General features: G+C 41.6%; 3 protein-coding genes across 6 annotated transcripts in view; 2 read left to right on the top strand and 1 right to left on the bottom strand.

Annotated features, from left to right (window-relative positions):
• Window positions 1-647, top strand: part of LOC135106705 (uncharacterized) — a 1,091-nt gene extending 444 nt beyond the window's left edge. Inside the window, exon 2 of the mRNA XM_064015963.1 lies at window positions 1-647. This exon is cut by the window's left edge and continues 74 nt beyond it. Within this exon, the coding sequence (XP_063872033.1) occupies window positions 1-325 (325 nt within the window). The 3' untranslated portion in view covers window positions 326-647.
• Window positions 648-6,572: 5,925 nt separating this feature from the next.
• LOC135107082 (uncharacterized) lies at window positions 6,573-8,783 on the top strand. Its single transcript, XM_064016713.1, has 2 exons — window positions 6,573-6,650; window positions 7,948-8,783. The coding sequence occupies exons 1-2, from the start codon at window positions 6,639-6,641 to the stop codon at window positions 8,353-8,355; spliced, it is 420 nt and encodes a 139-aa protein (XP_063872783.1). The 5' UTR covers window positions 6,573-6,638; the 3' UTR covers window positions 8,356-8,783.
• A 3,656-nt stretch (window positions 8,784-12,439) lies between these two features.
• LOC135107080 (uncharacterized) overlaps window positions 12,440-12,500 on the bottom strand; it is a 153,695-nt gene continuing 153,634 nt past the window's right edge. For 3 of the 4 annotated variants that reach the window (XM_064016711.1, XM_064016710.1, XM_064016712.1), the window contains one exon: window positions 12,440-12,500. This exon is cut by the window's right edge and continues 152 nt beyond it. The gene's annotated coding sequence lies outside the window, so the exon portion shown is untranslated. The other variant, XM_064016709.1, reaches the window with a different exon arrangement.

The raw sequence follows: 12,500 nt of genomic DNA, 5'->3' as shown, positions 1-12,500 counted from the left end.
TGCAAAAGACCTGGACGAGGAACAACTGAGGGAAACCGTCAACCTCATCGAGAAATTCATCCCGCCGATCTTCCAAGCCATTAATGACGACAACGGCGACATGACCAGCCGGCTACACAAGATCGTGGACTCCTCCCTGCTGCTGAGTCGCGAGGCCCTGAAGGTAAAGGACCCATCGGACAGGAACCAGGAGGAGCTGGAGGAAGTGCAGGCCGCCAGGGAGACCATGCCGCTCATCCTGGACATCATGAGGGCCACCATAAACTCCCATGGCAAAGACAGTAAGCCCAGCGGCACCTTTGACTTTGACATCCCAAGCCAATGAAACCTCAAAGGCAGAAAAGGACCAAGTTAAGAAAGTACAACTTCACCAAACACATACAACTATAGAAGAACTATGCTACTTGTTCCTCCCCAACGAAGCACTTGCAATAGAAGCAGAGTCCAGTGATTTACGTGTCCTCGCTCTCTTTTTAGTTTACTTTCTAGCTTTCCAGCACTGCCACACCTTCCTTTAGTTATAAGGACTTCTTGACGTAAGCAGATTTTGTTCCACTCAAATTATTGTCAAATCTTGTAAAGTCATCAATGAAACTTCAGAAACAATTCTGTGAAACCTCGCCATAGTAAATTTAGTATTTATCACCTCCCTTTGTTTGAATGAATGCACTCCTCTCTTACTTATAACATGACAACACAAGAACTTCAGAAAATAAGTGACGTGGCAGTCTCTACTCGTATATGAAACATGCCTTCATATTTCCACTTATCATCCTCATCTATAAATTAGTCTAACCCTCTTTTACAGCTCCCCTTTTGATCTAAGGCTCTCTAAGGATGCGTGCAGGGAGAAAGCAGGTTACCGGTGTGGATATGTAATGTACTGCACCATGTTTCATATTGTACCTCCATTTATTGTACGCTTGGCAACCCTGTAATCCTCAGTCTGGCGGGTGTTTTCCGAGGCAGCCATGCGTTCATGGTCTGCCTTGGCATTATTCGTTTGTTCCTTGCCTTGATATAGAAACCACAGTTTGTACGTGTTTCTATAGAGAACCTACAACTTCCTGGCTGTCCTGTTCCAACAGCTATCCCACATAACAACCGGCGCGCTGGTTTCCGGCGCCAACCCGTGCCGATAGCCGGGGTGATAAAGTTTCCTCAATGAACGCGGATCAGCTCCGACCCGCGCGGTGAGCGACACGGAGAGAGGCAGTATCTGTGATCAATTACAATCCACGAAGTACACTAAGATGTCGAGATCATCGTCTGTTAATGAGTTCATGCTCCTCGATAGTGTTCATACAAAAGTCAAGAGGAAAAAAACCAGTACATGAAATAAACTTAAAGAGAAGAGTTTAGAGAATCTCATCTTTCCAGTGCTCTGATTTCAGCCCATAGCCTATCCACAACATTCCTGTTAGCGTGGTGCTTATTCCATTTATTCCACACAGGTTGTCTCTCATATATTTTGGTTATCAGGAGCTCAACATCCATCTTGCTTTCCACTTAGTAAAGTACACCTGCGCGAGTTGAACAGGCAAGAATGATCCCATCAAACAGGAAAGGGGGTTGAAGCAAGCTGCCGGCGCCAACACGCTCGAATCTGCTTCCTCTGTGCACGGTCAAGGAGAGTTCACACTTGGCAATTCGCTGCTGAATTGCCACGCTCCACAAGCTGGCAATACCTGGCAATAAATCCTCCCAGCTGGATGTACGTTCACACAGGCGGCTGGGAAGGGGCGGCTGGTTGGGGGGAAGTGATTATAAACAAACAGTAACTCAGCAAGATGTCCTTCTCTAGCGACGATGCCGATGTGATAGCTGAAGTGATAGCTGCATTTCTTTTAGCGTACCGGAAGATAAAACGTCCCTGGCTGAGTAGAAGAGGAGAAAGGAGTGTCTGCCACTCTTGCCTGAACGGAGCGTGGAAGACCCAGACACCTGGAGTCACTGGATACGCCTCAGCAGGGTGCAGTACCATGGTCTTCTGCAGCTTTTCACTCCCCTTATCAAGAAGAAAGATACCCACATGAGAGATGCAGTGATACCTGGTGAACGCCTGACATTTAAACTGCGTTTTCAAGCAACAAGTAAGGAAGAGCGATCGGTAAATATATATATATATATAGAGAGAGAGAGAGAGAGAGAGAGAGAGAGAGAGAGAGAGAGAGAGAGAGAGAGAGAGAGAGAGAGAGAGAGAGAGAGAGAGAGAGAGAGCGTCTCGGATCCCAGAGATGACATTGGTCCCTCACTGTAGCATCAAGCTTTCTGCCTCCGGACACCACATCCTACAACTCTTCCCGAGGACACTATAGAAACAAAGCAGCGGGCGGCTGGACAACCAACCTGTTGGTCTTGTTGGCGCGGCTTGCAATTCCAGCCGCCAGGTAACAAAAGTCCAGCAGACGGGTGAACGCGGCTCGCTTTGGCTGGCGATTCAGCAGCGAATTGCCAAGCGTGAACCCGCCCTTGCACTTGTTTATATAGTGTAATTCTTGGCGCAGGTCGGCGCCGGTTGCCCGTGCGGGCAAACCTACTTTGTCTGTGCACGCACCCTAAGGGATGTAAATCTAAAAGTTACAGTTTCCCATTGTATCAGTTGCATCAGTCATAATAATAATAATAATAATTACATATATATATATATATATATATATATATATATATATATATATATATATATATATATATATATATATATCGTTCATATATTTCATTCCACGTGCACTGTTCAATCGTGGGCAGTCTCACCTGTTTTTAACCTTCTCCCTCTCAAGGGAGTACCACACCTTCCCTACATTCCTGCCAGTCCTTAGGGAAAACACTTGCATTGCCTTCTTGTCTTCCTTCCTGGTCATTAGAGACAGTTGAATGGCTATTCCTTCATCTCAGATTCTGAATCCTGATCCATTTCTTTCACATAAATAGAGCGTGTACTGGTAGCTAGAGTCAGTGCTAGAGAGAGAGAGCGCATCAGTTCAGCTCAGTTTTTTTTTTTTTTTTTTTCTCTCTCTCTTTTATCAGAGAGATCAGTTCAGAGACAGTTCAGTCTTCAGAGAGAGAGAGAATAAAGCATCGTTACGTCCTTCGTAATCTGTGTCTCAGGAAGTACTATCAGTCTTTTTGTGTTGCCTTTACTCGCACAATGAACCATCATCTAAACCACTACCCACGATCTCCACGCTGCCAATAATTCATCGGAGAGTCTACAAGCCACCACCATCTATCCTGTCACCGTCACTCCAGCAACCAGTGATCTCTCGATACAAGTGGTGTGCAGCCTCAGTCAGAACAGTGGTGCAGCAAATTTACCGAAACACTATCTCAAGGAACACTTATCCCTTGTGACCTTAATACGAAAGTTCTACTCGGAGTTTTTGTCTTGATATAAAAAAAAAAAAATAGCAAATAACTACCTTTACTAGGCTAGTCCACCATTACACGAGACACCCTCCGTCTCTCTTTCACCAAAGCTCTGGCCTGGCACCTCAAGGCTCACCACCTGCTCAGTCTGCGTGAAGGTGGATGCTTTACATCACCTCCTTCACTTCTGTTCCTTCCCGAGTCATATGCTTGTGTTATTCACCGGACTCACCTGCAGATCACTCCTCCAGTCTCTAGTGTGCCACGAGATCAGGCAGTGAAGTTACACTGCCGCAATCATACGAAGATAGGAAAACGATCAGAAAATAAAGGAATCTGCAAGAAGCTATCAGAACTACACACGGCAGTTTCTGCATGAAACATACCTACCTATGTATTGCCAATTATCATTTTCATCCACGAATCTATCTAATCTTCTTTTTAAGTTCCCTAATCACTCAGCACTAACAACCTGATTAATGAGTGCATTCCATTCATCAGCCGGTGAAACAACGCATACAAAATAGTGAGATGTGCAGGGAAGTCTTAACGGAGGTTCCTCACTGACTTATGAACAATGATACGTCATTTTATCACCTTTACAAGTTTACAGAATATAAAAGTTGGGCTACAGGGGATTGTGGTGAAGAAGAAGAAGACTGAAAAAAAAAAATGAAGGATAAAGTCCGTGAAAGATGGAAATAAGAGAATGTAGAAAGTGTTCAGGTATTAAGAAATTGGATAATACATACATACATGCATACATACATACATACATACAGACCGGCCAAGGAAAAATACCCAGTGCCCTCATAATGCCATTCCCGAGAAGAAACAGGAAAAGAACAGCCAAGAGAGACGGTTTCAATATCTCCATGCTCTCGTTTTTAAATTTTTCAACTCTTAAGCAGGAGGAGAAACAGGAAGAGAATAACCAAGGGAGATACGTAGGTTGAGTGTCCTTATCCTCCCTCCTCTTCTGAAATACTTCAAGCTGTGATTAGAAAGAAAAAAAATAGAAACAGAAAGAGAGAAGCCAAGAGAGTTGGTGTGGATATTATGATACCCTTATTACTTATAGACCTTCTCCTGAAAGATTTCAAGTCATAGGCAGAAGGAAAAGCATAAACAGGAAGAGAGTTCCCGAGAGAGTGAAGATACTGGTTAACTCTTCCATTAGTAAGGTAGACAGACTAGGGGATGAGAGTAAGTGGAAAACAAAGCAAGGCCACAGGGGAGGGGAGGCATGCAATTATCAAGATCAGGGGAGTATTAATCATGGATAACGGTAGAAGATGGCAGGAGATGCAACACTGCAAGAAATTCAAGACATATGATGACTGTCCTTGTGTGATCCCATATTACAGCAGGAGAAAACTGTCTCGTGTCCAATATTTTTTTCATTAACTTATTTTCGTCGTGCTGTTTTTTTTTTTTTATTTAATTTTTTCAGTACTATCACTCACGCACACCCTTCTCTGTCCTCCTTCTCATACGATACTAGTTTTTTTGCTGTCAAAGATGAAAGTGAACCAAAGAACTTGCTCAATAACATATCGAGCCTGTCCGACAACACGGATATTTCTCGCTTGTGTCATAGAAAATTCTTCTTCAGAAACATATTGACACTGCAGCTGCGTGATATGGTGGCCTTAATCTGCCAGACATGCGATCTTCATTCCTGTCATCACATTGAGTTTGTTTACGTGTGAGAGAGAGAGAGAGAGAGAGAGAGAGAGAGAGAGAGAGAGAGAGAGAGAGAGAGAGAGAGAGAGAGAGAGAGAGAGAGAGAGAGAGTGTGTGTGTGTGTGTGTGTGTGTGTGTGTGTGTGTGTGTGTGTGTGTGTGTGTGTGTGTGTGTGTGTGTGTGTGTGTGTGTGTGTGTGTGTGTGTGTGTGTGTGTGTGGATTTGAGAGTAGATGAAGCGGGTTTCACCATTTTTCTTCGGATGTCCACGATAGACTTTGAAATACTTTTACGGATGTACCTCCCACAGGTAAAAATTTCAGGAGATTCTACAATAACTAATTTCTTAAATTCTGACAAAAGATAAAAATTTCATAAGATCTCCAGAAATTACAGACAATCTGGCAAAACTGTACTGATTTATCGTCACACACACACACACACACACACACACACACACACACACACAGTTTCCTGTTCTGGATGGGAAACAAATACACGTGAAAGATTGTTTCCAGTTTGTAAACAGTTTGCAAACTGTTTGGAAACAGTTTGGAAATAATTTGCAAATAGTTTCGAAACTGTTCGGAAACTGTTTGCAAATCACGTTTCTACATTGTTCGGAAACAGTTTGGAAATAGTTTGCAAACTGTTTGGAAACAGTTTGCAAACAGTTTGCAAACATTGTTTCCAAACAATGTTTTCTGGTGTGGACAGGCCTTTAAATACAGTTCACCACCTTCTCCGAAAGGGTTGTCAGGAAGGCACTGCAGTATGTGGTCAAGGCGTGATTTAACATTCTGGGTTTGGAGCAGTCACAGTATTGCTTGGAAACATATTCCACAGCCTAACAATTTGCAGAATATATGTGTTAACACCTACAAATTGAAGTTCCTTGTATGATAAAAATCTAGTGCGCACAGTTAACGGGCGGCTATGATTCCGGATATTTACAGTCCCGTGTGTAATGTTAAGATCAGTATGTAAGTATTTATGTAAAAAAACAAAGCTTATAGCACCCCCGACGACGCTGCAGAGTACAAACGTAACGTACATTCATCAACTTCTCTCTATAGGGCAAGTCCGAGTGAGTGTGTGTGTGTGTGTGTGTGTGTGTGTGTGTGTGTGTGTGTGTGTGTGTGTGTGCGTGTGTGTATTTACGAGTTATTAACTATGGTCTTCAAATTTTTTTTCTTTTTTCCATTAAAGTGGACGACAAAAGGCAACGATTTATATAAATGACACTACATAAAAATACACAAAAAAAGATACCGTAGCAAGGAAGGCAGGCTGGCGACGGGCCACATGCCACTTCCTGAATTTACGTCACCATTTGAAGGATCCATTGCGTTTTTTTTATTGGAAAACCTCGCGCCTTCAACCTGAAGTATACGTGGTGTCCTATAGATGATGCCGGCACAAAAATAAAAAAAAGAACAGGAGCATATGTAGAATCTGGATATAGCTGGAATCTGGGCACATTTACGCACTCGCTGGTAGTATATTAAGAGCATGCCTACTGACACTTTAGTTGATATTTGCCAGTTGCAGAAGCAAGTCGCTCCCTCTCCTTCACTTCATATCACAATGAAACTTCAGGTGAGTCGGAACACCTCAACAAGAATCATCTTTCAGCGTGCATGTAGACTTTACACAGCTCGCCTCGTTGTGTCTACGTGACCTACCAGTCTTGGTTATTGTTGTTGCATTTGCCAACACTGCCAATTACGTCACCGGTTCTTAGAAATAGCCAAGAATCAGCCCTACCGGGAAAACATACTGGCCACCGGTTTGAACACATTATAAATAACAATCCTGTTTTGTGGATAAAAAAATAAAAATAATAATAATAATAATAAGATACTCGTTCACCAGTGCCTGTGTCTGGCTTTCCTTAAAAAATAGACTTAAGAACAAACTCCATATCTCCATTCTTTTTCTGAGGAGAAACAGAAGCAGTATTATCAACAAGTGCGATATCATTTTTTTTTTTAACAGAGCTTTCTTAATAACATCATACAAAATGTGTCCTCGGTTTTAACTTTTGATCTTTCTTCAAATGTTTACTGAAGAGATAACAAGTCTGACGTTGATTTTTCCAAGAAATTCTTCTCATCCACCTTGATCATATTTTGCTCTTTACACTTTGCTCTTTGATTTTGCAAATTATTTTTGTTATTTGCACTTAAACTCTCCTGACAACATAAGGAAATTTAGGAAATATATACAAGAACTAACCTTTTAATCTTTCGGCTATCTACAGTCGGAACTAAGTGACTCTGCTTATCTACACTTTGAATGGTCTTTCATGCCTTGTAATAGGCTATTGGTATCAGGCGGAAACAACGATACTTCATCTCTTTCTTTGAGCTTTCTGAACTCTGAACTAAGATCGAAGTGAAATTCCACCTTGTAGAACTATAGAACTTTTTATGCCCTTTCATTATATTTGCTTTATAGTTTGTTGTTCCTTTATAACACACTCACCCAGTCTTAACCTTTTCTTACTTCTTTTATGTTTTTTTTTTTTTTTTATGAGCAACAATTCATTTAGTAGCCTTCGTCGCTTATGTAAATATAATTACCGAGTCTTCTTCATTCCCCCATCTTCTCGATTTCAATAGACTGCATAATTCTACAAACTTGCATGCATAATACTACTTCTTCCAGTGACATTATATCGATTTAGTGTATTTCTCTGGATAAGAACTCAACTCAGAATGCAAGCGTGATATTGAGGTTTTCAGCACACATGATGCCTTAATATGTAATCTATTAGTATATTAATGGCAATAGAGTCAATCAACCAATCAATCCATAGTAAGATAACATGTATAGTAACGCCATCCTGCATGTACACATATGAACACACTATAACAGCCTTTACTCTCGTCAGGTCGCTGTACTGCTGGTGAGTGTGGCTGGTCTGGCCATGGCTGCACCGTCAGGAGCAGCGACGGGCGGCTTAAAGTTTCCATCCTCTGCTACTGAGGTGGACAAGGAGACGCTGAAAAAAACCACGGCTCTCATTGAACAGTTCATCCCCCCGCTCCTCAAAAGCATTTCCGAAAACAACGGTGACGCTGTGTCGCGCATCAACAAGATCGTGGAGTCCTCCCTGGCGCTGGGACGAGAGGCGGTGCTGCTGAGGAACGCAGACTCCAACCAGGAGATGCTGAAGGAGATCGACGCAGCTAGGGAGAGTGTACCACTGATCATGGACCTCGTGCGTGCCACTGCCAAGGCCTTCGAGAATACTGGCAGTAACGTTGGCTTCACCGGTTTCACTCCCTTTAGGCAATAATACCCACATTCACACGCCACAGTTAAACACTTAGTAACTCTCAGTTGCTCAAGAGAAATGTAACCTATCAAGGAATTATAGAAATATCATTAGCCTACCCATTTCAAGATTGACTGTTTCTCGGTAAAAAATATAATAACTTTTAAAATTCGTGATCTACACAATGAAATGAATTAATCTAAAACTAACTTAAGTTCACATAACCCTCGGATGAAAACACTCATGCTCTTTCCTAACTGTCCAACAACCCTCTTCATCCTCTTAAATTTAACTGCATTTTGACAGAATCATACACTTACATACGACACCTTTTATCTGTCAGCTAAGGGAGCAACGGCGTCGTCTGACATCACTGTTATTACCTAATCACGATGTCAAGGGCTAAGAGTAGATTTGTAGAAAGATATGAATAAATCTTGTAAATTCTCCGAACCATTTTATTGGCACAAACTTTCATTCCATTTTTTACCTCAGCTCTTAAATAGTATTTATTTTAATTACTTTGATTTATTTGTCTCTTATTCATGTGTGTGTGTGTGTGTGTGTGTGTGTGTGTGTGTGTGTGTGTGTGTGTGTGTGTGTGTGTGTGTGTGTGTGTGTGTGTGTGTGTGTGTGTGTGTGTGTGTGTATGACAAGAAAGCTGCCACCCAAACCAGAACTTTTTTATTCTCTCAGTCCAGAGTTGTAAGGTACATGTTAGGAAGATAAGAACGCTTGCAAAATACATTATGCATATTTATATTGAGGGCAACAATCTGGCACATGTTCTCTCTGACAGCTTCATTATGTTACATTTGGACTGACCAGCCTTCTGTTGCCAAAGTTTAAAATGTTAAGCTTCCAGATATCAGTAACGGCAGGGAGAAGCATGACTTTCTTATTTACATAACAGAGCTGAAATTCTGCTTACCTCTTGATTAACGATGTCTTGATTCGCCACTGAGGCATTGAAAGGGTGTCACGATACTTCACAATACAATTTTGACTGTCTGTTTAATGGACTGGTACCTTAATGGATCTTTTCTAGTTTTTTTACTCTTGACCGAAATTATGTTAAAGTTTCCTGATAAAAACGTCAAAATAGATTCTCAATTCATCTCCAGGCGAATGTATAAAACTATATTTGTTAGACAGTGATTCTCTTATATAAAATTCTCTTCTTTAAAACTCTCTCGTAGAAAAACTACAGCACCGAAATAAGCAGTGCCAATGAAGCATCTCACCTGCCACTCTGATACTGTACAGCCAAGATTATGCAAACTACCCCAAACTACCCCATCCTACTGAAGTTTACGAGTATCTACCCCACACTCACGACACTGCGGGCAACAGGGGCAGTACGATATTTAATAAAGGCAAGCAGCTAAATGGTCTATGTTTCATCTTGAATTCAAGCCTTTTGTTGAAGTTTATACATACATCTTTGGACTTTCCAGCAGAGGGAGCAAAGGTGCGTGACTATGAGAAAGCAGCGTCACTACAAATGTTTCGCCAATGTACGAATGAGGGACATACGAACATGTATCCACCTGGAATGATACATAGGATACATTTAAATATATTGCAAGGGGAAGACATTTGCCGAACACTCGTAATTCCTTGACATAAATCCCTGAAGGTAGATGGTCGTGCCCCAGCTCCGTGGGAGGAAAGAAACGGCGTCTTACCACCACCCAGTCTGCACATGTACCCTTTACTTAGAAATGTAAAATATGATATCACTTCCATTATTCCTCTGAAGTCAAACTGCTGCTGCCTCATCCTGACAAGAGACAAGATGAGGAGACAGAGAAACTGCGTCTTACCAACACTCAATTTGCACAAGTACTCATTATTTAGATGTAAAATAAGATATCACTTCCTTTGTTCCTCTGAAGTCACGCTACAGCCGTAGGGAGGAGAGACTGGCATTGCTCCTACGTATATGTTATATTCGCCATTTTTTTTTTTTTCTTCTTTTCTTGTATCAGAGAAACCAGGCAAGTGATGAACAATGAATAAAGAAGAAAAAAACATCGCTTAAGATACCGTTCTCATTTAAGAAGTGAGAAGATGCAAGAGAAGCAATTTTATTTTCCGAGTTGCCTTGATACTGTTTTCTTGAAATAGTTCAGGTTTTAGGCCACAAGAGCAATGAAAAAAAAAAAAGAAGATAAATAGATAGATAGATAGATAGATAGACAGAAAACGAGGTGACTGCAAAAGGCCAGTTTACTTATACATGGCAACTCCTGAACACATGAAACCTGTCTCACTTGTGCTGAAATACTGACCGAGACTGTACAGATTACAAAATAAAAAAAAAAAAAAAAGCATCACTCTCTACATTCCACGCTTCTGGTATTAGTAGTATTAGTAGTGAACGTGAGGATAACACATTTCATGCACACCGTAAAATGGGAATTCTGTGGCGTGACCTGACTACTGTTGACACTTTCTCTGTGGGAGGAAAGTGACAGGGGCAATCCATCCATTACTTGATCTGGTGCGGGAGTTTTGGGATGTGGTGTGCAGGCTTCACTAATCCCCAGCTGATGGATCCATGGAGCGCGATGGGGGACCTTTTGAAATGCGCCTCTCTCTGTGTAAGCTATCGTGAATGTCTGTTTCATCCTTCGTGTTCCTGTCGTCTTGTTGCCCCTTATTACCTGCTTGCTGTCTCTCTATTAACCTACCTGTTTGTTTGTTTATCTTCTGATTTTTCACTCTCTAAATATCTCTCTATAACTGTCTATCTACCTATATGTCTATCTGTCTATCTATCTATCTATCGTTTCCCATTACATCCATCAATCTCAAAGTCTGCCTCGTATCTACTTATCAATCTTTGTCTATCTATCTATCTGTCTGTTTGTCTATCAATCTATCTCCTTATCTATCAGTCTATCCATTTCCCAATACATTATCAGTTTCAAAGTCAGTTCTCCACGTGACCTCAGAAGGCTGGTTGCTAACTCCCTAACCTGCTGTAATGGATTTCAGATACTGACACTACATAGCGGGGCCAACGTGGGTCGTCTGGTCCTTGAGCCATTGATTTGCTACTCCCGCCCACCCCTAAAGTAATCAAAGAGAATGGCAGAGTTACCTATACCGGGTGCACGGAAAGACGGTTGGCCAGCTGACTGATTCACTCCTTCCAACGTTGGGTGATGTAAGGATATTTTGATTTCTGAGGTTGTGTGTTGCGCTTAAGATTCATTATGGTAAACAGTTCGGAATATTAGCATGGGAAGAGGTTACAATGAGTGTATGTCGACTTCATCAATAGAAAATAAGTAGGGTATTAGTGGTTGTGGATGAAAAGAACGAGGAGGGGTAGGCAGAGGGAGAGGAGGGGTAGAGAGAGAGAGAGAGAGAGAGAGAGAGAGAGAGAGAGAGAGAGAGAGAGAGAGAGAGAGAGAGAGAGAGAGAGAGAGAGAGAGAGAGAGAGATTAATACAGACTGATAGATAAAATAGATGTATATAGATGGGTATAAATTTATCAGTTTATTTTGTAGCACGTTTTTCATACACTGATAACGATCTATCTACCTACCTATCTATCTATCTATGTGTCTATTTATCTATCTATCGAATAAAAAATAGTCTTCAAGCAGTACAGTGGTCAACATATTTCTCTCCAATGCATAAGTAAGTCATGAGGTGAGAAGTGATAGGTGAGATGGACAGGTGATAGTACGGCATGCTGGCCCACAAAACACACGCGTTGCCAATGAATGTAGGTGTCCCAAATCACCACAGGCACGCAAATACCAACTACCAAAGACGTGTTCACATTCTAAGCACTGAATTTCATGAAGACCTCTGATTATTACGATGCAGGATACTTACTACCTGTGTCTGAAGCGTCAACACACATATACAGCTCCCCATTAGAAATATCCTGGTATAAGTTTCTTTTTTATATGCAAGAAGGGATCTGGCCACGGGCAACAAACGTTATGAACACCACTGAAAATGTCAGTCCCTAAAAATAAGAGGGCTGTCCAAAAAGAATATCCAGAATTATGAGTAGAGTCTTAAATTGATGAACATCGCCTTGAAATACTCACGCTCCAGTAACAAACCCCACCAACAAACAGATGCACAACACACAGCAGTACTCACCCAGCGCACTCCACACCACCTCCTCGTTCTCCTT

This window comes from Scylla paramamosain, chromosome 14 (genome assembly GCF_035594125.1).
Source record: "Scylla paramamosain isolate STU-SP2022 chromosome 14, ASM3559412v1, whole genome shotgun sequence".
Classification (NCBI taxonomy): domain Eukaryota; kingdom Metazoa; phylum Arthropoda; class Malacostraca; order Decapoda; family Portunidae; genus Scylla; species Scylla paramamosain.
This window is presented reverse-complemented; position numbering and strand designations above follow the sequence as displayed.